General features: G+C 39.4%; 1 protein-coding gene across 7 annotated transcripts in view; it reads right to left on the bottom strand.

Moving 5' to 3' along the window:
• LOC133615972 (transducin-like enhancer protein 3-B) overlaps positions 1 to 27,461 on the bottom strand; it is a 63,243-nt gene extending 35,782 nt beyond the window's left edge. For 4 of the 7 annotated variants that reach the window (XM_061974912.2, XM_072914773.1, XM_061974913.1 and 1 more), the window contains exons 1-7: positions 27,047 to 27,461; positions 26,435 to 26,657; positions 19,112 to 19,212; positions 18,836 to 18,899; positions 16,153 to 16,197; positions 6,783 to 6,845; positions 4,237 to 4,311 (exon numbers count right to left, since the gene is read on the bottom strand). In XM_061974912.2, coding sequence (XP_061830896.1) covers positions 4,237 to 4,311; positions 6,783 to 6,845; positions 16,153 to 16,197; positions 18,836 to 18,899; positions 19,112 to 19,212; positions 26,435 to 26,458 — 372 coding nt within the window. In that variant the 5' untranslated portion in view covers positions 26,459 to 26,657; positions 27,047 to 27,461. Of the gene's footprint in view, positions 1 to 4,206; positions 4,312 to 6,782; positions 6,846 to 16,152; positions 16,198 to 18,835; positions 18,900 to 19,111; positions 19,213 to 26,434; positions 26,658 to 27,046 lie in introns of all 7 variants that reach the window. The other 3 variants (XM_061974911.2, XM_072914771.1, XM_072914772.1) reach the window with 1 other exon arrangement.
• Positions 27,462 to 27,841: the final 380 nt, after the last annotated feature.

The raw sequence follows: 27,841 nt of genomic DNA, 5'->3' as shown, positions 1-27,841 counted from the left end.
GATATGATTACATAAGCAGACAGCAAATGTTTGTGCTGATTAAGCTGCTGTGTCATTGCTTTGTAGTTCAATATAATCATATCTTCTTGTGATGTGACCATGTTAAAAAAAAAGGCCAGAAATATCTAAGCACACACACACACACACACACACACACACACACACACACACACACACACACACACACACACACACACACACACACACACACACACACACACACACACACACACAACACACACACACACAACACACACACACACAACACACACACACACACACACACACACACACAAGTCAGGTGTTGTCTTTTAAAGTATTTTGAAAATAGATACATCTTAGGTTGAAAGCAAACCATTTTAAATAGAACGAGTGATTTCTGACCATCAGGGTGGAAAAGTGAGGCAGCTACTGCTGCGAAAAGATCAAGAAGAGACGGCAAGAAGAGATTCAGACAGATGAAGATAGAAGTACAACCATGTATGGACTCTGCCATTACCAAGTACATACATTGTTTAGATTTAGATCTCAGGCATGTTGGTTAAAACTAATGTCAAACCTATTGTAGTGAATGTGTCGAAGCATATAACCCCACACATTCAAATAGTATGGTAACATGAGCTCCTTTATAAAAGTAAGCATGCAAAGCTTCCAGAGAGAGATTTGCTGTGCGCAAGAAGAAAACATTTAAAAAAAGAAAAACAATTAAAGTAGTAGCAGTTTCCACAGGCTGGAATTTACATGCAGTATATGAGGAAATTACTCAGCGATTATCTGAGTACAATCTTGTGCTATGTTCAGGAAGTTAAGTAAATTATGAAAAAAAAATGGGTGTGACAGCACTTCTTTGTTTTAGTGTTGAGCGTTTTAACATTGTTCAACATGTTGCCAACACTAGAAATGCATTTTATTTTTGATCAATCAAACTATTATCTTTACAATCATTTGATGAATTATGTTGAAAAATGTTTTAGCAAAATATTTTTTTTTTTACAAATCAGGTCAATCAGTTTGAAGCTTCAAATCAATACAGGATTCTAATATCCAACACAAATAATTAAGGATCATCCATTAGGATCAATCATCCATGAGGGAAATCAGTCGATACCGATCACATGCACTTAGGCCTGGGCCGATAACAAATTTTGCTTGACAAGCAAAATGTGTTGTCAAATTTTGCTTGACAACAATAGTTGACCTACAAACTATTGTCGATGAACGATATTATTGCCATTATTTTTTAAAGGGACCAAATTAACCATTGATGTTATGATAATACATAATAATGCATGTATATCCTTTGAAATGCAATAAACTTGTATTTCTCATATATTTTACCATTGTAATGTAAACTTAAATCCCAAAGTTAAATAAAACAAACAAATATTAACAAGAAAATATACTTTGTGGGCAAAATGTTGCACTTGAATAAAAATCACAACTAAAAGCAATACAATATGTTAAGGAGGCTTTGGGGGGCTCAAATATACACAAATAAAACACTTAACTGACAATTAAGTTAAGACGTTTTTAAACCAAAATTGCAAAGTAACATTATGAACACTGAAGGATAAGCAGATGTAATAACAGTTGATATACAAAAAAACAGGCAGCTTCTGAGTGAGGAACACCAACATAACATGACAAATGTCTTCGCAATACTATTCGTAATGCTACTTTATTTGACTTATTAACTATCGGCCCAGGCCTACATGTACAAACCGTAAATTTTTCAATGTACCGTATTTTTCGGACTATAAGTCGCACCGGAGTATAAGTCGCACCTGCCGAAAATGCATAATAAAGAAGGAAAAAAACATATAAGTTGCACTGGAAACTAAACTATGAAAAAAACTGCGACTTATAGTCCGAAAAATACGGTATGTATGGTGAGTGCTACTGACGGTTTATCAATATCAAGACAATATTTAAATTAGTTCATCTTTTTTTTTTATCATATACAAATGTGCCTATATGGATGTTCTCATTCATCCAGGTCATTGCATTATCAGGGCATTCAATCGATCGATCGCAACAGGACTGTTTGGTTTGTCTTAGAAGATGTTTCGCCTCTCATCAAAGTAGACTTCATCTGTTCATGGTCAAAGACTTTGCTGAGTCAGATCTAGTGTTATATTTAGATTGGTCAGATCTAGTCAGACTGGATTAGTCAGACTAGATCTGACCAATCTAAATCTATGAGAATATACATGTATCAATCTAATCTCTCTAGTATTGATCATAGGCCCAAGCGATACATAAATTGTATCGATAAATTAGAGTTTAGTTGTTGCAGGTGATTTAAAATATATATTTTTTAGTTTTTTCCTCCAGCATACTTTTTGCTATCATGAGCTTCTGTAGCCCTTGCCCGCCCCCTTAGTTCCTTAGCGGCGATTCAAAATATGGCTAATGCTAACACTAATGAGAGTGTTTGTTCCAAAGAAAAGAAAAGTGTTGCCAGTACTTTGTTTTTGCAAAAACAGGCGTGGAACAAGTTCTCAGTGTATAACATGTTTAGCCTTGTCCTTTAGTAATAATGTACATGATAATGACACTTAGGCTAAGAAATGCAGTTAATTTGCTGTAATGGTGGTGATTATTATTTGATTAGGGGAGCGGCGCCATACTGTGAATGGAGATACACAATTAGCTGCTAGCTTGTCAGCTGGGGGACTACAGAAAAATACAGTATCAGCCCAAGGGCATCAGCGCTTGTGGTCCATATTGAAAGGCATTCATCAGCAATGGCGATCACACACTTGAATGAAAATCAGTCAATACTGATCGGTGGCCGATAAATCGGCAAACCCCTACACAGAATATAGATGTTTTTTGTGTTGAATATTATAACAATGTTTGCGACCTAAATTGTGTAAGACACCGCAAAATGTGGAGACAATGACAAGTGGCTTTTCATGCACATAATGGAAAATATGGCATTTATCCACATCTTGTGGCACACCAAAGTCCTTACATGTTGTTAAGGATCTGCCAATCTTTTAATGTCAAATCCCACAGTCTCTCTGAAGGGAGATTGATTACCTGCCACATCTGTAACCAAATAATTAGGCTTTTCTTTCGTCTGCCTGTGTTTTGTCTGTTCCTACCCATCTGTAATTAAAGAAAGGTCAACCCTGTTGCGGACAGACTGACCCCTTTTCAAGGGGAAATAGGAAGTAATTATCTTTAAAACTGGGGGGTTGTGCTCGTGGCTCATTTAGTTTAATGGAATTGCACTATCCAACTCTCATTAGGCGTGACCCCCTGCCAGTGGGACCAGCTAACCACTGACTAACCTCTGCTACATAGGACTAATCAAAAGGGTCACTTTTACATCTGGTTCCAAGCTGGCTATTAGTAATCGTCTAGTGCTTAAATAAAAGCTGATGAAGGACCACATCAATAAAAAGGTCTTTTTGATGAGAGCAGAATGCGTATTTGTTGGCTTGTAGCTATTAAAAGACCAATTACTGAGGTTTAAAGAGCACTCCCTTAAATTGCGCCACATTGAATCAAAGAGACGGCAATAATTTCTGTTAGACAGCAAACACTGCAGTCGATCCAAACAGCATATGTCAAGGTATACACAAAACGTTAAGCTTCAAAACAGCCTCAGCTGTGATTACAGTGTCCATCCTGACTTCACTACTCAATTGGGTTGACTATGGAGGAAAGCTACTTAGCTGGAAACTGTCATGAAAACAAAGTGTGGCGAAGTAACAAAAAGTGAAATTATATATATATATATATATATATATATATATATATATATATATATATATATATATATATATATACATTTTAAACAGCGCTGTTTGCTGACCACAGCATGAGCACTGCATTTAAAATACATTGCAAACATTGTAAACTCCAGCCAAAATAATATACACTAAAGACCGAGGCAAGTCTGCACAAGTGAAGAGGATATTCTGTCCGAATGTTCAAATGCCATAACAGGAAAGGTAAATGAAAAATAATTTCTGATTAATAACACATACATTATTTTCAACTGTGTTTTTTTCCTGAATCTATTGCCCTTTCCCAGGGTTGTCTTATATACAAAGCAACCTCCAAGGATAATGTAGCACTCTAGAATTGCTACAATCTTTGTGTCTTTAGGGTGCTAGCCCTCCTCTGTGTATGCAGGTTTGCCCTTGTCCTCAGGTCAGATTAAAAAAAAGATAGAAGAGGGGATATACACACAGTGAGAGGCAGATTGGGAAGTCCACGTACCCCGATGATCGCATTCAGCTCAGTCATTGTCACCTGTTTGGCCCGCTCAACAGCCTGAGCCACCTGCTGTTGATGCTACAATAAACACAACAAACAGAATTTATCAGTCATGGAAAATATATCTGTATTTTTTTCATCCGTTCATTATATATTTCTGCAGGCTCAAAAATAAGAATGTTGCGACATTTAAGACATTAACTGCCTTAGCTGACTCATGTACTTTACTTGAGTAGATTAAGCTTCTGCAAGATAACATATTTTATTCCACAACCTTTGCACAACAAAAAGGGCATTCGTTACGGTTTGCCTGACACATGAATCATGACGAATTGGACAGTGCAGTCCGAAAGGGATAAGCGGTAGAAAATGGATGAATGGATGGATGGACGTCTACTTCAGTCGCCAGACGGCAGTACAGTGTTGAATATTTTAAAATGTGTTTTGTAGCAATTCAAACTGTGACCACAGCATCAGTTGATATGAAGAGTGGCGCTTTCCATCATGTTCAGCAGACTGCGACGCAAAACGATTAACCCCCTCACCTTCCGCTCACGCGAGATCCACCCAGGAATGGGGCTGTATTAATTTATTTTGAAAATGAATGGATGGATGAAATCCATTCAGAATGTTTGTCATGATTCTTCTTCTTTGTACTTTGTAAACACTTTAAGTTTGAAGAGTTTCTTGAAGTGGATCATATTAGTATATTGTTTGATTGCTTTGCTTAATCCATTCCATAATTTAATTCCACATACAGATATACAGAAGGTCTTAAGTATTGTACGTGCATACAAATGTTTTAAATTACATTTTTCTCTAAGATTATATTTCTCTTTTTTTGAGAAGAATTGTAAATTCTTGGGTAGCAGGTTATAGTTTGCTTTGTGTATAATTGTAGCTGTTTGCAAATTCACTATGTCGTGGAATTTCAGTATTTTTGATTCAATACATAAAGGGTTTGTATGTTCTCTATATCCAACATTATGTATTATTCTAACTGATCTTTTTTGTAACACCGTTAATGAATGAAGTGTACTTTTGTAGTTATCTCCCCATATTTCTACACAATAACTCAGATATGGCAACACCAGTGAGCAGTGGAGAATATGAAGTGCCCAAGCCCCAACCTCCGGGCTGATGATTTTAGGTTGTCCTGAAGAATTTGGAGGTAATCCTCCTTTTTCATTGTCCCATTTACTCTCTGTAAAGCACCAGTTGCATTGGCAGCAAAACAGGCTCACAGCATAATACCACCACAACCATGCTTGATAGTAGGAATGGTGTTCCTGGGATTAAAGGCCTCACCTTTTCTCCTCCAAACATATTGCAAGCATATTTGTGTTTCATCCGACCACATAACTTTCCTCCAGAAGGTCTTATCTTTGTTCATGTGATGTCAGATGAAACAAAAATTGAGCTGTTTGGCCACAATACCCAGCAATATGTTTGGAGAAAAGGTGAGGCCTTTAATCCCAGGAACACCATTCATACCGTCAAGCATGGTTGTGGTGGTGTTATGCTCTGGGCCTGTTTTGCTGCCAATGCAACTGGTGCTTTACAGAGAGTAAATGGGACAATGAAAAAGAAGTATTACCTCCAAATTCTTCAGGACAACCTAAAATCATCAGCTCGGAGGTTGGGTCTTGGGAGCAGTTGGGTGTTCCAACAGGACAATGACACACGTCAAAAGTGGTAAAGGAATGGCTAAATCAGGCTAGAATTAAGGTTTTAGAATGGCCTTCCCAAAGTCCTGACTTAAACGTGTGGACAATGCTGAAGAAACAAGTCCATGTCAGAAAACCAACAAATTTAGCTGAGCTGCACCAATTTTGTCAAGAGGAGTGGCCTTTAGCAATGTTAGCTCGGTTTGTTGTGTAGCCAGCTTAGCCTCATAATGTAAGACAACTGCGTCACCGTCTTCCAGCAAAACACAATAATAATTTCCGATAAAACTACTTTTAATTAGATCAGTGCCTAATGTGTTTGGCAGTGGACAAGTAAATTTAAATAATCCTTCATTACGTAATGTAGATGACATCCGTTAGCCTCTATTTTTTACAACTCGAAGCAGCCGTGCTGCAGAGTTAGTCACATGATACAGACTCGAAAATCCTTTTATTGTCAATATACACATGTATACGTCCAGGATCTAGCATTAGAAAGTTACAGACTCGGTAGAAGTTTAACCTTAGACAGCGTATAGTTCCAGACCTGTACTGTAGCTGGGAGAAATAAAATGGCTTGAAAATAGGTCTGTAAAACAAAATCTATGTAAATTGTTCAACAAAGAACCACCATTACATGTTATGTAGACCACAAAGAAGCGTTTTAAATGTAGAAAAAAAAATCATGATATGACCCCTTTAAAACAATAATGTAAAATTCTTAATTTATTAATATAAATGTTTAAAAATATATATTTTAAATGTATTTATTCATTAATATAATGTTACATCTTAAAACAGATAATGGGCGACTTTCAAGTGCACCCTGTAAACAAAATTGCTCCAGTTGTCCCATTTTAGTAGTTTGCAAGTGAGACTTACCTCTTGTGACAAGAATGGCATGATTTGAGCGAGGATTGCGTTGAGGCGTTTGGCAATTTCAGTCTGCAGGGGAATGGAAACAAAATATCAGAAAGGCAGTCAAGGGTACACAGTGAGCACAGACTGCAAACAATAAAACATAGTGTGTATTGGTCTATGTGCAAAACAATCTTTGTGTGGTCCAGCTGGATAGACCCTGTACCCCTTAACTAAATTGGGTTTGCCCAAAACAAAATAACGTCCAACGCTCTCTCGCCTCCATTAGACTGAGGCCTTTATTTAATTAAGAGGCTGAAATATGTTAATGCCATCTGGCTGGAGAGAAACTAATGAGGTCCATACTTCATAATTACTGCCCATTGAGTGCTTGGGGCAGGCTGAAGCAGGCCTTTTAACTCTCTCTCTCTCTTTCTCTCTCTCTCTCTCTCTATCAGCGGCATCTTTGGTATTGACCACAGATTATTAGCTGGGAGAGCAAGACGATGCTGCAGGGTTTCATGCAGCTGGAGTACTTTATAAAGCTGCTTCTGGACAAATGGGCTGCAGTGCCAGCCTAAAGCACTTGGAGGTCCCAAAATGTTCCTCCCAAGCCCATTTAAGTTTTTTAATCTTCACTTTCCATAGAAAGGAGGAGGGGATGAAGAGGAGCTGAAAAGCTCTAAAAAGAGGGATAGCAAGAAACTGTGATGTGAAATGCTGTGATTTGACACTAAGGCAATGTGGTTTGACGGAACTGGGGGAGGTGAACTAATTGATTCTGAGAGATTAAGTGTGGAATCCCAGCAGGTGTGCGCGCCGCATTCCACTCATGTTCAACTTTAAATGTGCTTAACTGTGAAAATGGGTGTGAGTAGAAAGGAGGTGCCACTTCAAAACATGTTGTGTCACTCAAGACGAGAACGACGGAAGAGGGGGTGCAGCAGGGCAAAGAATTATCTCTGTTGTCTGCCTGACCTATAAGGCTCACTGTTGTCTCTCTTCATCCAGCCTCCCTCCTTCTGCCAACGCTTGCTCAAAGCCCTCCCAGCTAATCTTTACTACACATTACACCCCCAACCCACCCTTCCCCTGCTTCCTCACTTATCCCCCTCTTCGCCTCTTCTGTTGCTGGGACAACGCTATCTGGCAGGGATGATCGTTATGTAAATTAGGCCGGGGTCCTGACCAGAACAGCCTGTAAAATCATATTAGGTGCAGCACAGAGGCAGGTCATTAAATTGAATTTTCAGCCTGTCGATGTGATCGGCACAGGAAATTAATGAGGGATAACAGGGAGTGGGTAAGTGAGAAAGGAGGCTGAAAAAAGAAGACGTGCATGAGAGGGGGCTCTTTGGAGACTCATAAACCATCGTCATTAGCGGGGGCTGCATACAATGACACACAATAGCATGAGTGTTTCACCATCATACCGCTTCCTTGGAAAATGGCTACAAGAGAAATAACATAGGGCATCGCAAACAGCCGCATGCTGACATACTGCACTATCAGAGAAACACCAAGGCAAACACAATGGACATTCATGAGAACCAGCATCGATTTGTTGACCACAACAAAGTGACCATATGGTTCTAAAAGTGTCTATGAATCCATTTGCCATATGCTGAATAAGACTGCAATGATTCTTCAATTAAATTGATTAATTGCATTACAAAAAAACTTTGATTTGTATTTTGTTGCTTCAACAATTTCTTTAATTAGGCTAATTAATACAAATGTAAAAAATCCAGCCCACGTGGAGTACCCGGAAGTTAAAATACGCTGACATTGTTTCTGCAAAAGAGCGCACGAGAATTATGCACCTACTGTACTGGTGCTGCAAGTCGCGCTGTGGGTGCGTACCTTCACTGCTGTGGTCTGTTTTATGTAGGACTGGGCTGAAACGATACCAATACATATCGCGATAGACACATAATATCAATATAAAATGCAAACCCTGCAAACAGGAAGTGTCACTGAGCAATGGGAAGGACAGGCTAACAGCCAATCACGTAACAGTATCAACTACCAAGATTGGTTGTGCAGTCTTCCTGACTCGCTGTGGCAGTGTGTATTATCTGCATGGAGTGATATCTTGATGAATCAAGTCAAGAACAGAAACTTGTCTTTAGTTTTGTTGGTTTTAAAACAGACAGTGCGGCAACACCCTGACACTTCCAATGTGTCGGTTTAAATAGTTGCTTCCCAAACTACTTTGTGTGGTGTTCAATAGCTTTATACACTACTAACATCAAGTGTCTCAAAACTGAAACAAACACCAAATTGACTGCATTTATTGTCCCACCTTAGCTGCGCTCATCCTATCTGGCTACCAGACACCTTATCCACTAAATAGCACCCTTAGTAAGTTGGAAATTGCATTACTGTTTTTATTGGCAGGCTTAAATAAGCCATAAAAAACATAATTATCAATATCGATCAATAGAAAAAATGTTTAGTGATACAGTTTTCAGCAATATCGCCCAGCCCGAGTTTTATGTGGCGGAAACGGAGTGCTGAGAAGCGAGGTGACAACAAAGATGCCTCAAAGAAGTGGGGGATAGTGAGCATAGGGACATCGCAATGAAAGAGAGCTGACTTTTCACAATAGCAAAACCTTGATAATGCATTGACAAAAAGCACCCTTTGTGTTTAGAGCAGTAAACAAGCATAAACAAAAGTCTAACGTCATCTTATTTGTTTGACTTGCATAACGGCTGTTTTAATAAAACACATGTGACATGTTAACATCTACAGTTTGTATGTTAATCCTAATGAGATGTTTGTCCAATAATGAAACCCCACCCCCCAATTAAGATGTTCAAATATGTATGTCTTAAATGGTTAAACACATTGTCAGTCAATTAACATAGTTTCAGAGTATTTTTGTTTGGTTTAGTTCATTATTATCTGTTTATTATATTTAGTTTTAGGCTACATGTTTTTGTAATCTTTTAGTGACGTTTCAATGTGCATTTATAAGAAGAAAGAAGAAAGGTGATTAGAAGAAAAAAAACCTTTAATTAAAGTTAAATTTAAGCAAAGACAAAAGTGTGTTTTATCAAATTATTCGATTAATCAAAGAAATGAATAAATAGATTACTGGAATATTAAAATAATCAATAGCTGCAGCCCTACTAAAACGTATTTAAAAATCTATTTGCCATATACCGAAACACATAAGTTTCAGACAGCGCCTTCTTCTATCAGGATCCACAGCACCAGGTGTTTGAAGAGCCAAGCTGTATTATCTGTTAAACATTCCTAAATCATTGGCCTTATTCAAATTAATTCTGAGGCTGAAACACCGATTTAATTACAATAACGCCATGTCACAAACATGCTAGCCTTTCAGCTGCTCAATACTGCCATTATATTATTTTACACTCCTAAATGAGCAGCTTCCTTTTCAAATGTAATCACTTTCCAGGCCTATAATTTGAGGTCTGAAGGGTGAATGGCCATGTTTAATTATCACAACAGCCATTTTGAGGGTGAAAACTACTGATAACATCACACTGACACAGCGCTTTTGTGCAGCATTACTCCTACTTTAAATGGGACAACTTTTAATGGTGCTTTTAGCAGCACAGACAGGCACTGGAAGTTTGTCACTTCAAACCATTGAAAACAGAAGCCTTCAGGCTGACAGGTTTTTCAATGCAGCTCCACAATTACAGGTACTCAGGGTTGTTTAGCAGCAGCACAGCATGGAGAGGCTCTCTCTCTATCCATTGCATCCTTCTGTCAATGGTGCGTTGAAAGCCATTTGGCTGTTTGTCGCTGCAGGCATTAGCCCTCAAGTGGAAAGCAGAGTCTCTGACGAGTATTCAATTGCCGTGGAAAACAAGTGGCATATGATGTAGGGGGTTGTTTGGGAATTATCTTCTCAGACAGAGCACAGAAAGAAAGAGGCACTTGGAGCTGTTGTATGTAGTCCATTACAAATGCATGAAAAAAAAATGCATTTTCAGTACATACACACCTAACTTAAGTGGCGTCCTTGCAGAGGAGCAAAAGAAAGGTGTCTTTATCAAACATATTCTTTTGTTGGCGCTGTAATCATCCTGTAGAAGACGTTTTATGCTATCGCTACTCTGTCAATCTTGTTTCTTTTTTTTGTACATTGTTCAAAAGGTCCACAAGGGAGAAGTGTCATATATATATATATATATATATATATATATATATATATATATTTTTTTTTTTTTTTTTTTTTTTTTTTTATTACCGTACCAGAATATGATGACGCGTATGTAGCACTCGGCTTCACTGTAACCATGTTGGGAGACGAGGAAAGACCGGTGTGTTGTTTCCTTTAATGTTAACAAGCTTACAATGTTATGCAGAGGTATAGTTACAACAATTTTATAGACAAATTATACTATTTATAGTCATGGGGGAGAGCGGGGGGATCATCACAGAAAATATTTCAGAAGCACTCCCCTAACCAGACATAATTCAAATCAAATGAGAGCAGTCATTTCCATGAGATTATTTTTCAACAGAGATAAGATAATTTGGCCCACTTATAATGAAAATAACAAAAAAAACATTGTTTTTAATGAGCTACTAGTATTGTAAATCTGGGTGGGAGTCCTGCTTATGAATATTTGTACCCCTTTCAGAGATCACATTTAGTTGCACAATTAGATGTAAGCATGGGATAAAGTGTGCATTCCTGTAACTTTGTCCATGACCAGTTTTGCTCTGTAGAAGTTTTTTACGAATGTTTTTGGTGTGGTTACAGCCAAACATAAACAGTTTTGCTCAAAGTGTTCAATGGAATTCCTGTCCTCCATAAAGCACAGACGTTGAATAATAATAATTGAACAGTGTTGACGATCATTATCTGTTGTGGCCACTTGTTGTCACTTGCCACTCACAGGTGCATTGCAAAATCATACAGAATACATGATATGTTTATTTCGTTTGCAGTTCAGATGGAATTTGATTTAGTGTGCGGCATAGATTTGCTGTGTGCAGGACACAGGTGCAAACCTTACATTAGTGGTAACATTGTTGTCCAGGTGGAAATCGGGAGAAATTTGTGAGAATGGTGACCCTGGGAGATTTTCAGGAGGGGCACTAAAATTCGGGACTCTCCCAAAAATCGGGATGTGGCAAGTATGCTCTAATAGCCACGGTCACTGATTAAGTGTAAAAGTAAGGACAGGGGCAATGAATTGTACATAGGACTGGGCTAATAAAACAATATTAATATATCTCGCTGTCGATTCTTTGCATGAAGCGAGGAGAGAAATAAAAAATTAATCCTGCAGACAGGGCTGGGCGATATGGCCAAATACTATAACACAATATACGTTTTTTATATCGATTGATATCAATAATTGATACATTTTATGACTTTACTGCAAATAAATACAGTAAAACACTTTCCAATTTACCAAGGGTGCTATTTATCAGTGGAGATGGTGTCTGGTAGCCAGGTACGATGAGCGCAAAAATAAGATATATTTTATTACTAAATAAAATAAAGTAGATTCGAAGGTAGTTGTAGATTTGAGACACTAGATAGTAGTAGTAGTAGTGTATAAGGTATTGACTACTACACAGTATTTTGGTGAGCGAAAGACAACTTTCTGTTATTGAGTTGATAGATCAAGATATCATAGTTTCTCTTCTCACTCCATGCAGAGTATCCACAGTGGGACAGTAAGACGGGAGGCGAATGTGTCGGGTTGTGTCCTGCAGTAATAAGAATAAAGCAACCAAATTGTAACAAGTCGGCGGCCTCGTCATTCCGACCCGAAAGTGAAACATAGCAGACCTATTGTGGGGTAAAGTCAAGGGTATTACCCCGACGAAAACATCAACCCTGGAGGGAAAGTTCCCCCTCCCTTGCACTCCTCGACTACGGTATGGGACTGGCAGCTGAACAGCAGGAAAAGTGTAGTTGATACTGTTACGTAATTGGCTGTTAGCGTGTCCCTTCAATTGCTCAGTGACCCTTCCTGTTTCCTGGGTTCCCAAAGCGAGAGTGACTTCATTAAACAAATCTTGCTTCATAATTTCTTGTTTTTTCCAACCCAAAAATATAACTATATATCGAATATGTTATCGAACACATTATATATTGATATCGTATTACCAGCTCAGCCCTAGCTGCAGAGAGTAAGGAAATTGTCAATAAAACTTAAACTTTTTTTTTTTTTTTCCAACGGACCGTAGTCCTTCGCCGCCCTCATCTTTTTTTTTCAACCCACGTCCGTTCCGTAGTTGGATGTACGGAAACAACAGGTATGAACTAAAGCGCAGGACTATATAACTAAAATAAATAACAAAATATAACAAATGTACTACTTCGAAAAAATTATTTGGTCCAATATTTAAATAATAATTACTGCATAATATACATTTATTTTCATATTTAAATAAGAATAACAGACCAAAATAAATGTTACACCGACACCATAACTTCCTGGCAGTAAACCTAGAGAAAATAGTTCTTCCAAGGTTTGTTTGTATTTAAATTTTTTATACTATGTTGTTACACTTTAATACGCATTTCTTACATATTCCTTATGTTTGCACTTTAATTGAAATAGGTTATTGTTAAGTGTGTATTGTGACTTTAGAATTGTATTTACATTGATTGAGTGTTTTCCATGCTTGTATTGACATTTACTTTCCTTGCTGCCTTAATAACTGAGGAAAGTTACATTTTAAATAAAATTGTTAACATTTACATTGAATATATTTTCTCCTGGTCCATATTTTCCGTAGATCATAAAAATATAAATTTTGATCGACCAATATGAAAAACTTATATCGTGATAGTTTTCAGCCATAATGCCAAGCCTTAAGTGTACACAATACTTTTCTTCCCCTAGTTCTTCCTGCCTAGCTACCAGCTTACAGAGAACCTTAGTAACCCCATCAACCTCCCTTGAGAGGCAGTCTGTGTGTTCGCGAAGTAAGTTTGTTTTGGCTTACAGCTAGGTCGGCCATCATCACCTTGGCAAACAATTCCAGGAATCCTGGATAAATTATTCATTTGCATAAGCCCACTTTCTGCTACTCTCTGCTTCTCCTCTCACACTTTTCCACTGTCCAGGAAGTCAGTTTTGATAAAGGAAAAAAGAGGCCCTGAAGAGTTTTTAACAAGTCCTGACATGACACACACAGCAAGGCCACCTAGTGTGCAACAGAAGCCACATAAAACTAGCAACAAAACTGTCATCTAAATGTATGCTAAGAATGCAAAAGAGATAAAAACAAAAAAAGAACATCGGTCATGGAAAAGGAGAGCAACCCACACAACCAAAGTCAGCAGGGCAGGGTGCTGAGACCGCCTAATGAGCTGCACTAATTAAAATCACTTATTGACAGCAAACGAGGGTGATTACCTTCAGCGTGCAGTCTCTGCCTTCATTGCAGACACGTCAAAACAAATTATTCCCCACCCTGCAGCCTCGCAAGCATCTACTCAGCACTGCAGCATTATTGAAGCATCAGAATATGCGATTATACGTGTGCGTTTGTAATGATATGGGTGGCATTACCATATAAGGGCTACAAGCATTTGTACATATGCAAAAAAGAGTGCATGAACTTATTACTCTGCTTCTCTATCCTGCGTTGTAGTGATAACAACAAAGTGACTTTATGTCTTTTTGCACAGCGCAATAAATCTTCCAGCACAGCAAAGTAATATGGCTGCCTACATCCAATAATCCAAGGCCAGAGGCTGTCCATTTACCTCTCGCTGATGTCATCACAAACACCCGCTCATCAAGGCTGGGATAAGGGAGGTGGTGGGAATCATGCATTATTCAGAGTGCTCCGTTGACACCAGCAGGCTTATTGATAAAATAAAAGGACACACACACACACACACACACACACACACACACACACACACACACACACACACACACACCCACACACACAGGGACCAGTCGATTAACCCATTTAGCCTGAGGCCTCTCACTCCTTTCCTGTATCCTTCCCCACTTAAACCCACTTGTTTTGTCCACCGCCACCAGCATGCAGACAGAACAACCACCCCTACATCCCTTGCTGGTGATAAGTGCCTAACAGACAACACTCAATGTGGGAAGGAGAGGGCATCGAGCTGGTTTATAAAACAAAAAAACTTTGTGCGCACAGATACACAAAGCACATACCCACAACAATGTCTCTGCCTGATGAATTGTGCAGTAGGCTGCTGTTCCAGCTGGGTTACCCTTCCACTGATGCCATTAACCTTTCAGATCCAAGCGCCGTCTCCACACCTCTTCCGTTGCGCTCTTTCTGACCGCCGTCAAATTGTCATTCATCATATTGCACAGCTAATGATACGAGGGCCATCATTCACTTCACATCAATGGTGAAGTGGGGCAGCCAGGAGAGGGACGCAATATAAGCGTATGGGAAGGACGTGAAAATTAGTAGGAAAAGGCGACGCGAAACAGAATGTAACAATCTGAGAAATTGGAAATCCATCCATCCATCCATTTTCTACCGCTTGTCCCTAAACAAGAAAAAACAGTTGGCCGTCTGTCCCCTTTAAACTATGCTGATTAAATATAATTTAGTTATAGTTTTAGGCCAAAATTTCCAGACATTGTCATGTGGATCAAAATATTCTCATCACCCATCAAACCAAACAAATAGACTTCCATTATGAATGTACTCACTTTCCTAGTTCAGATACAACACCTGAATCCAAACTATACCGCCCCCCCCACACACACACACACACACACACAACACACTCACCAGCCGCAACATTAGGAAGATCTGAGCACAATCTAATGAGATCTCATGCGAACTCCGAGCTATATAATATATTCTGCTGTTACTGAAAGTGTCGGTTATTGGGTTATCAAAGTCAGTTTGCAATCAAATGTGAGCATTTAAAGACCGATTCCATTTCCTCATTACTTCCATTTTACTGAAGTGAGTCCTTGGCTGGTGTATGAAAGTGCAGATCTCTTTGTCCTTCTCATCTTTAGCAGTAGTTCCCTACAGCAGGATGCCCGATCGGGTTGGCAGCTGAACTAATGAGCTTTTTGTGCAATTGGCACAAGGGAGGAAGACTTCCCCTGTGAAACGTGCATGCACATACACACAACAGAAATTACAGAGCCCACACTAAAACACAGTCTTGGACAGTTTGCCAAATACTTCACTTTAATCTTATCAAACCACCCTCATCAGGCGGTGCACCCTTCATGTTGTTGTTTAGCCTGTCAGAATTTTCACTCAAGGAATCCAGTTTGTGTGCCTCCTAAAGGCATCTCTAGATGAGGGTACAAAACTAAGGTTGTGTGTGTGTGCATGTGTGTGTATATCTTCCTCAAAGACTGGGAGAAAAAAAAAGACTGTTTTGGCTAAACACAGACAAGGGCCAGATATGGCTACATACCTGTTTGTGCATTTCAATGTTGAGCCCGTAGGACATCTCATAGTACTGCAGGCGGAAAATAAGACATAATACATAATTAGTGCATACTAATGGTCACAAGATATAAACCAAATCACTGTATAAATACTAATTATGTTGAATTGGGAACATTGCAAGCCTGGCACATTTACACAAAGACAGCAATATTGACGATATGGTGCTTATGAATACTATGAATAGTCACATTCACATTAGGTTGCTACATTCCCTTCATGCTTTGAAACATTTCAGTAATAAATACATTTCTGTTCAAGTGGTTTCCACTAACACAGATAAAATAGAACAATTTCAAGAAGTTTAATCTATGATACAAACCTAAAATTACATACTGTACATATGGGATCAAAGAAATATCACATTCTGTGATGAGTTTAACATGAGACAGTGGGAGAAATTATCAGATACCCTGATTATTTTGTAAGTTTACCCCCTTTTAAAGACTTGAACAGTCAAGTATTCTTAGTGTAGGTTTAATTTAATATAAAAAAAGAATATCAACAAATACAAATGTGAAAATATTAAAAGGTTATCAGTTTATTTAAATTTGAGAGACTGAATGACAACTTGATCCCCTAACAAAACAGCAGAAATTCTGACCCCCACAGACTGTGCATTGTATGTGCCCATGAAGCACAAAAATTAGTAATTTCTTATTAGCACGATCATTAGAAAATGGAAGGAATACAAAATAGCAGTCAATCGCCCTCGCTCTGCAGCTCCATTCAAGATTTCAACTCATGGGGTAATAAGTATGATTCTGAAAAAGGTGAAGGGTCAAGAATTACAAGGGTGGAGATGGTTAAAGAGCTCAACAAAGTCAAGAAAAAACCAAGGAAAAGATTGGTAACAGACTTCCCTGTAATGGATTCAGTGCCCACAAGGTCACATTGCTCAAGGAGACACATGCACAGGCCCGTCTGAAGTTTGACAATCAACACCTGAATGACTGAAAGCTTAGAAGAATGTGATGTGGCCACATAAAACCATAATTGAGCTTTATGGCATCATCTTAACTCACTGTGTAGGGTGGCAGAGAGCTTGTTGAGAGAACAGATAGTTGTTCAATGCTGATGCTGTATTGACGTAGTTACGGTGACAGTTCATTCCACTTTGTTTAGTAAAGCGATTGTTGATCGACCACCTCATTGTCATTCTAAAAACATTTCGGTAGACGCTACAATATCATATTCATAAAATGCTCATATTTGTGCATTGCCTATTTATTTGCTGAGACTCAATTTGGGCTATTGTTCCTTTTGTTTTGACTAACTTTTCATTACTTTTGAGGCAGGACAAAACCAAAAGTAATAAAACCCTAAAAAAATGTATGCGACCAGTCGGAAGTCTGTGGTCCGTATCATGGTGGAAGAGCAAGCAGGCAGTTACATTTGGCATACTGTCAAACATGGAGGTGTAAACATTCAGTTTTGAGGCCGTTTCTCTGCCAATGGGACAGAAAGACGATAACTCGAACACAAAAGATGGGTGGTAGATGGGTCTTCAGGCATCACACTGACCCAAAACAGAAGGCCGAGGCAACAAGGGAGTGTCTCTAGAAGAAGCACATTAAGATCCTGGAGTGGCCTCAACAGCCACTGGTCCTTAATCCCATAGAAAATCTGTGGAGGGATCTAAAACTAAGTTATCAAGCAACAGCCTCAAAAGTTCCAGGACAAGTAACATCCGATCACTATGCTTGCCAACAAGGTTTTCTCCATCAAGTACTAAGGAATGTTTTACCTAAAGATCAAGTACTTATTTCACTCAATAACAAATGTTTGTATATTTAGCTTTTACTGGTTATTTTGGTTATATTCTATTCCACCATAAAAATTGATTGTTCATGTATTTTTAAGGGGGTAAATCAACAACAGATCAATTAATTACGTCTGTGGTATACTGTTTGTAACTAAGCCCAAATGCAGCCACATGGTGTAAAGATACCTATTACAGTAGTTGTTTTCATTGTACAGTATTGGAAGCTATATTAATCGACATGGTGTCTAGTACATAAAATAAATACACTTCACAGCCTGATTTACGAGTTTCAAAGTTGTCTGATGATTAATAGCTTGGCTTATAACTTAACATATGCAGTACAGTTGGACTGCAATAAATCAATTGGATTATTCCGAATACATCTTAAGACAGACCAGTGACCTTTATTATCTTATGGTCTGATGAAAAACACACCAAGTGCCTCTTATATCTCACAACCCTCTGGGAGTCAGAAGTGTCCGGTTGGGATAGTTAAAGGAGGAAAAAAATATGAGAAAGCCTTTGATTCATGCACAAAGCCAGCAGAGCGGTCATTAACCCCCAGTGGGTCATGCTGGGTGTGTTGAGAAGGGTCACACCAGGTCATAAAGAGGACCCCGGGGCCTCAGAGGGGGGTGGTCACACCCCACAATCAATAGTTGGACATTTGACCCCTGCTCGGGTTTCAGCTGCACCCCCGGCCCGCCGCTTCTTATCCGATGAATACACAGACGTAGTGAGTCAACAACACCATAGCAGGCACGAACACTAACATGGCGTCTGCAAAACATCACAGCTCTGCAACACCTGTGACTGCTTACCTGAGGCTTAAGGGAGGGTATGCCACAATAAATTCAAGTGACACTTTTACAATGTTTGCCCTTACCATGACGTAGTGGCGCTGCATCTCGGTCTTTTCATTGGCCAATTTGTCGTACTCCACTTTAAGACTTTTAAAAGAAGGAGAAAGAAATAGTTAACTCTGTGCTCCTTCTGTGGCAATCAAAATGAATATTTTGTCTGGCATTGCCATGTAAATAAATGGTATTATATTTAATTAGCATGGCAGTGCTTTGGTTTATGAATGGAAAACAAAACAGAGGCCTCTCTCTACTGTCCAACAGGAAGCCAGTGATGTTTACACGTATTAGGTTCACATTACCTGTGATACTGAGCTTGCAGGAACTGAAATTCGTCTTTGATTCTGTCACATGACTCTGCCACTGTGAATTTGAAGCCCGGCTGCCCTGGCTGGTGAGGTGCCTGCAAAGTGTGGAGATGCCATGGGTGAAAATATCTGTTTGTTTATGACCTCACGCTTCTGCCAAACGCTGACGTATGTACCGTCCTTCAGCTTTGTAAGCGGTTCATTCGTTTTTGTACACCCCACTTTTACTACGATTTGGGTTTCATTCGGCATAACAGAGTGGTCAGTTTGCCCGCATAACATTCAGCCGAATTGAGTTCTCCCCCAAAAAATATATATGTGTTGGTAACTTAGTTGCTGTGCCTTTTTTTTTTCTTTCTAATGATTAAATATGGCTGCAAAATAATCCATGATAGGGCAAAAGAAAGAAGCTGTCATAAAGAAGCTACAAAACATTGACTTTAAGAAAGAATTTGAAGCCAATTACAAAAGGTGAAGTTTAAACAATGACATAATTTATATAATTTTGGCCGACAAAAGAGCTTTTAATATTATCGTTATATTGCGATAATGGATGTTGATGACACATTCTGTGTCACGCAAATTTGACACATCCTCAATGCACAGTAGCATTTTCGCTAGCGGCTAATGTCCCTCCACAGTGCAAAGCTAGTTATAAGTCACTAATCCCCACCACCACCTCAATGGTGGTAAATGAACTATGTTTCTAACAAGCATCGTCACTGGACGACAAATAATAGCTAAACATGCTACACTATACACCGTAGGAGGATATGCTAACGGCTAAGATTGAGCTTTTGAATGTAAACAGAGGTAGAAAGACCGACACAAATTACAACAGTAACGATACTAAGTATAATATCTGTATATGCTAGTCATCAGATCTATATTTTTTTACCATCAGAAAATATTTTGTTGTTTCTGTTGTTGTTAAACTCAGGAAAAGGGTCCCTGGACACAGTAGGTCCTTTAGGGAGAAAGCCATAGGATTCAAATCAGAGCCAATAGTTGGTAATAAAGTAAATATTAATCAATATTGTTATATCGTCATTCTGTGTTTTTGTCTGATTACAATTGTGACCAAGAAGTTCATAATTTATTGATCTTGAAAACTGTAAGTGTCAGTGTTGGCATTGGTATGACCAATACTGCAGCTGTAAATTGTAACTACTTGGTATTGGATTGATGCTTTTGAGCATTTCTAGTATCGCCTTAAACTAATGTACAGTATCTAAACAGAGGAATAAGTGCGTATTAAATCTTAACAGAAGTGTAGCAAGAACCGTGTTACAACAGAAAGTAACCAGATATTAACAGTAATTTAGCAAGCAGATTAATAAAAATGTGGAATGGCGCAATGTAACCGCATACGTGATCAGCCAAATTGAGAGCCTTTGAATCACGTTTTGAAATGGTTCCTTTTTCATTGAAATACCAAATAATAATTTGTGATATATATCAATATCGCAGGGAGTTGCAATTTATATCAAGATATAGCTTATAGGACATATAGCCTATCCTTAGTGCAGGTCTGTTACGGCAGGATTATAAAAAGGTAAAGTTCCTAGTTAACACAGCAGTATAGAAAGACAGTCCGGCCAGTGTGTTCAATGATTGTACCTGCTGTGAAAGCTTATCCTAAAGTTCAATTGAGCAAGTATATAGCTCTAAGCGTGCACTACCCAAAGGGTCATATGTGTTTTTCTTTATTTAAAACAATTCCTTGTGGTCTACAGAACATGAATACAAACATCCACCTCGTCAGCTATGTTGTAGTTTTTAGCGCTTCCATATTGAGTATAGTGACAAATATCACTTAGAAACATAACACGGTACTTTTTATTAAAAATGAGAATAACAGAAGATTTCAGCATTCATTTAGATGTACGAGCCAGTCTGTCCCAAAAAGAGAGGATTTCAAAATAAAATATGGTGCATTCCATTAACCTCAGAAGTTGGAAGTCGGAGATGGGAATAATGTCACAGCAGAGTTATAATTATTCCAGTTATGAGGTATTATATTAAAATGGCCACCTCCCCAAAAGCTATTCTTACCACTTGCCTTATCTGAATATAAACAACTTCCAACAACATCCAACGATACATCGTATATGGCTGATTTAGTGCAATAAAAAATAGGCAAAAGTGCTAATAACAGATATTACAGAAGTGTCTATTATAATAGCCATAATCTTTGAAGCCAACTCTGGGGAAAGGAGAACTCTTCCAATTTCTGAGTAGGAAATCCGACTATGAAATTGGAAATTCCGACTTCCCGGTACAAATGGAACGCGTCACTATTGATTACAACTGAATAAAAATGGCAAAATCTCGCAAATTTCTTTGGGTAAACCTCTACCATATATAGAGTTATCCGTTGATGTAACTAAAGCAAAATATGTCACTAAAGTCTCAAATTACAAGTGCCTCATTTGGAGCATGTTTTAAAGAGGGCAAGATTGTTTAATAAATATCTCGGACATGCCTCCATGGTTTGATTTAAAATTTTCGGGACTTATGGGATCCTAAATACACAAAAGCAGGTACCAACAGGTAAGAAAAGTTGGTTTTGCATAATAGGACCCCTTTATGGCTACGTTTGTAACAGAACAGCACCCACGTGGTTCTTCCCTTCCCACTCTTCGCCAACAAGTCTTTACTCAAAGATAATCGAAGACACCACTGAACACCTGGCTGGTTGTGTAAGAAGAGGGAGACGTGATCACAGCTTACTGCAAGTTTGGGCCATTTTGCCTTGTTGTTGTTGCACGCGCCGTAACGAGTATGTGTAGTTTTACCCGTCTTTATCAAAATATAACTGTAGAGCTTAACGTTGTGTTTGTGCTGAAAGCTTCATTTATTGATTGCTGCCTTTGGTAAAGCTTAACTCTTTTAGGTTTTGCTTACTTTTTATTTATTTTATTTAGACTCGCCAAGTTGGTGGTTTACAAAACATTTGTAGCAAAAATGTATTTTAAGAACTCCGAAACAAGATAAAATACAAATAATACCAAGACAATACTTAAATGAGAAATACTAAACATTAAAAGTATATTGAACAAACATTTAACGGTGTGATTACTGCAAACTTGTGCGTTCTTCAACTCTGCTCTCTTGGACTAGAAAGCTATATTTGAGAGCAACTTTTCTCGTCGTCGTTTCGTAAAATTGTGCATTCTTTCGCCTTCTTGATTACCTCTCGAGGAACTCCGAAGAAACTTGTATCTTTTTCGCGATTTGAACGGTTCCAACACCCTAAAACAACGCAAGTATTGGGCATTTTTCTTTGAGAAAGGCGAAAAGCCGCCCTGAACGCTTTGACAACAGACGCTCACTTGACCACCACTTCGAGCCTCGGATATTTAATGAGCCGGACGTGACATTAAGGTGAATACAAATAATCCGGTAAGAAAAGGAGATTTTGCATAATAGGACCCCTTTATAGTTAGGTTTGAAACAAATTAGAGCAGAACAGCGTCCACATGGTTCTGCTATACGCCAACAAGAGTCTTCAATAAAAGATAAAGGACACGTGAAAGTCTATTTATATGTATTGCGCATTATTTCATCCCAGCAGACAAGAGACATTCAGTGCGTGTCCATGCACTAAATTAGTCAGATTTCTCGAAAAAACTCTCCCCCGCCAGTCTTTCTTTGCTCCGGACCTGCATCCGGCCCGATACATTCTTGGTAATAGCGTCAAGTTCGTAGCGCATTATAAGATTATTTCTTGATGCTGTCTGCTATTTAACATCTGCATAGCCATTAGAGACGTAAAATTTCTAATCTATGCCAATATTACAGCCGACATCAGGTACAATGGAGCTAAACTGTTGATTTGTAAAGAACCGCAGATGCCTGGTGTGACGTCATAGGTCAACCGGAAAAGCAATACATGTATCTGCACTGAAAGGAAATAAGCGCCAGTGTACAGAGAGCCCATGCTGTATAACCAATAGTCGCTTTAGAGAGTGTGCATAGACACTAGGACTTCACAATAGGTGTGAAAGTACAAAAAACGGAACTATTTGAACAATCAGACTAGGACACGTACCGAGTAAAACAATGTTCAGAACTTGTTGAATTAGGTCCCGACGTTGAGCAACTCAAACTTAATGTTGGAACAACATGCTATTTAATGTTTAGTCAATGTCAGGTTGTGATGTTGATTTGACCATTGAATTTTGGTCATTTCCCAACCAATAACGTGGATTTGACGTTGAACACTGTCTCAACTTACAAATACAACTATTTTGCAACATTGTTTCGAAATCAGCTTTAAATGACACGTATGTATAATCAATGCATCAATGTCTTGTGTCTGCAAAGATTGGATTTGCATTATTTCGTATGAGGAAAATGCTTCGGTTTTCGTACAACTCGGTCTTCGTCAGACCTTTCGGAACCATCCATCCATCCATTTTATACCGTTTGTCCCTTTTGGGGTCGCGAGGGACTGGAGCCTATCTCACAAAAACCTGAGGTACCACTGTACTTATAAAACAATTAGGTTCCTAAATGTGTTAATGCTCTATACCAAAACCTTACTTCTGGTCTCTCCACACTAGGGTTGTACGATATACCGGTATTAGTATAGTACTGCGATACTAATGAATCATATTCAGTACTATACCACCTCTGAAAAGTACCGATCCACCCCCCACGCGTCCCTATCATCGTCACGTCGTGTCATTGCTGGTTTATGAGCAGATGAGCACGTTCGGTAGCGCACAATCACGGAGTACTTTCAAACAAACAATGTGTGTAGACAGAAAAGAGAAAATGGACGCATTTTGGCTTAAAAACTAAAGATAAAGGTGAAGCTATAACACTGAAACGAGCTAGCGGCTAAAGTCCAGCCCCAGTCGGCAGTGTTCTAGCTACTTCTGAATCACTAATCCTTGCCTCTATGGCGACAAATAAAATAAGTTTCTTACAAGTATCATCCCTGCAGGACAAAGAATAGCTAAACATGCTTTACTACACACCGTAGCTCACCGGCGTTACAATGTAAACAAACGCCATTGGTGGATCTACACCTGACATCCACTGTAATGATACCAAAGTACAGTCGCGTATCGAGTCGATACTACTATGATTACGTCGAGATTTGTTGGCATCACAACAACTTATTTCGGGTTTTTTTTTTAAATGTATATTATGTTTATAAACTCAGGAAATATGTCCCTGGACACATGAGGACTTTGAATATGACCAATGTATGATCCTGTAACGACTTGGTATTGGATTGATACCCAAATTTGTGGTATCATCCAAAACTAATGTAAAGCATCTAAACACCAGAAGAATACATTATGATTACATTTCAACAGAAGGGTAGATAGAACATGTTAAAAGAGAAAGTAAGCAGATATTAACAGTAAATGAACAAGTAGATTAATAATTAATTTTCTACCGCTTGTACTTAATAATTTTGACAAAATAATAGAATGAAATATGACACAATATATTACTGCATATGTCAGCAGACTAAATTAGGAGCCTTTGTTTGCTTACTTACTAATAAAAGACAAGTTGTCTTGTTTGTTCACTATTTTATTTAAAGACAAACTTGCAATAAGAAACATATGTTTAATGTACCGTGAGATTTTTTTGTTAAAATAAAGCCAATAATGCAATTTTTTGTGGTCCCCTTTATTTAGAAAAGTACGGAGGGATGTTTTGCGAGATCTCGCAAAAAGTTTTTTTCCTATGTCAGTGAACCGGAAGTGAAACAGACACCGCGATGGTGGAGCGGGAGCATGCGGGAGCCCACCCATCATCTGTGCTCTGTTGTGGGACCTTAATACGATTTGGTGTCTTTATATGTTAGGCCTATACTAACATAGAAATCGATAAAGTTCTCCCACGGATGATGGGTAGGCTCTTCCATCGCTTTGTCTGTTTTACTTACGGTTCACTGACATAGGGAAAAAAAAAACTTTTGCGAGATCCCGCAAAAAGTATTGCGAGATCCCGCAAAAATTATTGCGAGATCCCGCAAAAATAATTGCGAGATCCCGTATAAAAGTATTGTGAGATCTCGCAAAATGTATTGCGAGATCCCGCAAAAAGTATTGCGAGATCTCGCAAAATGTATTGCGAGATCCCGCAAAATGTATTGCGAGATCCCGCAAAATGTATTGCGAGATCCCGCAAAAAGTATTGCGAGATCCCGCAAAAAGTATTGCGAGATCCCGCAAAAAGTATTGCGAGATCCCGCAAAAAGTATTGCGAGATCCCGCAAAAAGTATTGCGAGATCCCGCAAAAAGTATTGCGAGATCCCGCAAAAAGTATTGCGAGATCCCGCAAAAAGTATTGCGAGATCTCGCAAAAATGATTGCGTGATCTCGCAAAAATTGAGAGATCCCGTAAAAAAGTATTGCGAGATCCCGCAGAAATTATTGAGAGATCTCACAAAAATTGAGAGATCCCGTAAAAAAGTATTGCGAGATCTCGCAAAAGCATTGCGAGGTCTCGCAAAAAGCATAGCGAGATCCCGCAAAAAGCATAGCGAGATCCCGCAAAAAGCATTGCGAGATCCCGCAAAAAGCATTGCGAGATCCCGCAAAAAGCATTGCGAGATCCCGCAAAAAGCATTGCGAGATCCCGCAAAAAGCATTGCGAGATCCCGCAAAAAGCATTGCGAGATCCCGCAAAAAGCATTGCGAGATCCCGCAAAAAGCATTGCGAGATCCCGCAAAAAGCATTGCGAGATCCCGCAAAAAGTATTGCGAGATCCCGCAAAAAGTATTGCGAGATCCCGCAAAAAGTATTGCGAGATCCCGCAAAAAGTATTGCGAGATCCCGCAAAAAGTATTGCGAGATCCCGCAAAAAGTATTGCGAGATCCCGCAAAAGGTATTCCGAGATCCCGCAAAAAGCATTGCGAGATCCCGCAAAAAGCATTGCGAGATCCCGCAAAAAGCATTGCGAGATCCCGCAAAAAGCATTGCGAGATCCCGCAAAAAGCATTGCGAGATCCCGCAAAAAGCATTGCGAGATCCCGCAAAAAGCATTGCGAGATCCCGCAAAAAGCATTGCGATGTCTCGCAAAAAGCATTGCGATGTCTCGCAAAAAGCATTGCGATGTCTCGCAAAAAGCATTGCGATGTCTCGCAAAAAGCATTGCGATGTCTCACAAAAAGCATTGCGATGTCTCACAAAAAGCATTGCGAGATCTCGCAAAACATTTGTTTCCCTCCATGTCCTTTTAGGGGCTCCGTAGAAAAGTATTGAAATAATTTTGGTACCGGTATCGGGACAACACTACTCCACACTCAAGGAGGCCAGTTTACAAATCAAACAACTACTTACCGGATGACGGCCTTGTGGATACATATCGGGTCCTTCACGCTGGGGAAACGTCTTATTTTCCCCCCTGTGTTTTCCTTAAAGTAATCCAGGTGTAGTAAATCACCACCGCCGCCACCACCCCCTTCCCCAGGTCGCACAGGATGGCGGAGGACAAAGCACCGTTAGCGGATGCGACGAGGCGCTCAATCCACGGACATCGGGGCTTCTCCTTCTCCTTACACACCTAAAAACACAAACACGCCAAAAAAAACAAAACACACCAGTGAGAAGGTGGTCGTAAAAATGGAATCCATACATTTCCATTGTTGTGAGTTACTGCAAAACAACAACTCCGGTGCATAAGTTGATGGTTCGGATCACACCCTCCGCAAACACGGTGCTTGTTTCCTCGTAAATGTAACGAGTTGTGAGCCGCCGGACGTGTAAAGAACACACACGGTGACTTGTTCTGGTGGTCCAATTCCAAACACTAGGAACAAAGTCGGCTGTCATTACGCACACGCACGCACACAAACACGCACGGGCGCGCGCGACTACACGCGTGCGCGCACACACACACACACACACAAACGCCACCCTTGTTAGCGGCTCTGTTCATGTCGCTCGCGTTACCTTTGTCTCCACGGATTTCCCCCGCGTTCTCCCTCTCGCACGGTTTAAATTGTAATATCCACACAAAAGCCGCAGTAGTATCCTTCACTTGTAAAAGTCGCCATCGAAAAGTGGGGAAAATATCCAACGTCGTCTTCCCCCCCTTTTGGACTCCGGAGGCGGCGGATGTCCTCAGTTCGGAACCTCCACTCCCCCCTAACGATATATAACCTTTCTTAAGATTAAATCCAACAGTAGCCAAAAACGTCTTCCGCTGAGTCCTGTGTATGAATGTTGTGAAATAGCAGTGGTTGATTAAAAAAAAAATAAAAAAAATAAAAAAAAAATGTCGCTAGTTGTGAAATATGGCAGGAGCTAGCTTACAGCAGGTTCCTCCGTCGCGCGCTCAACCACACGCACACACAGACTGAGCGCTGACACGCGGACGCGACAGCCTCGAGAAGACCCCCGAACCAATTGGGTGCTTCGGCCAATCAAAACGCGCCGCTCCCACGTGGGGAAACAGCCGTCTGATTGGTGGATGAAGACGTTACGTCACGCGTTCGCCATTTTGGATCCCGAGTGACAGTCGGGCGAGGTTCAACAACTTGTTCAAAAACGCGAAAGCAGTCATTTATATCCGTGTTGAATTTGCGCTTCTCTTTCTGACTATACGTACAAGAATTCTATTTATGTTTTTAACTCGAGTGAGACTCATTAAAAAAAACACACCATGAGTTGCAATAAAACGAAGATTAAAATGCATCCCCCTTATTCCATATCCAGAATTGGTCGACCTATTTCGAAGACCTCAAG

This window comes from Nerophis lumbriciformis, linkage group LG15, assembly GCF_033978685.3.
Source record: "Nerophis lumbriciformis linkage group LG15, RoL_Nlum_v2.1, whole genome shotgun sequence".
Classification (NCBI taxonomy): domain Eukaryota; kingdom Metazoa; phylum Chordata; class Actinopteri; order Syngnathiformes; family Syngnathidae; genus Nerophis; species Nerophis lumbriciformis.
This window is presented reverse-complemented; position numbering and strand designations above follow the sequence as displayed.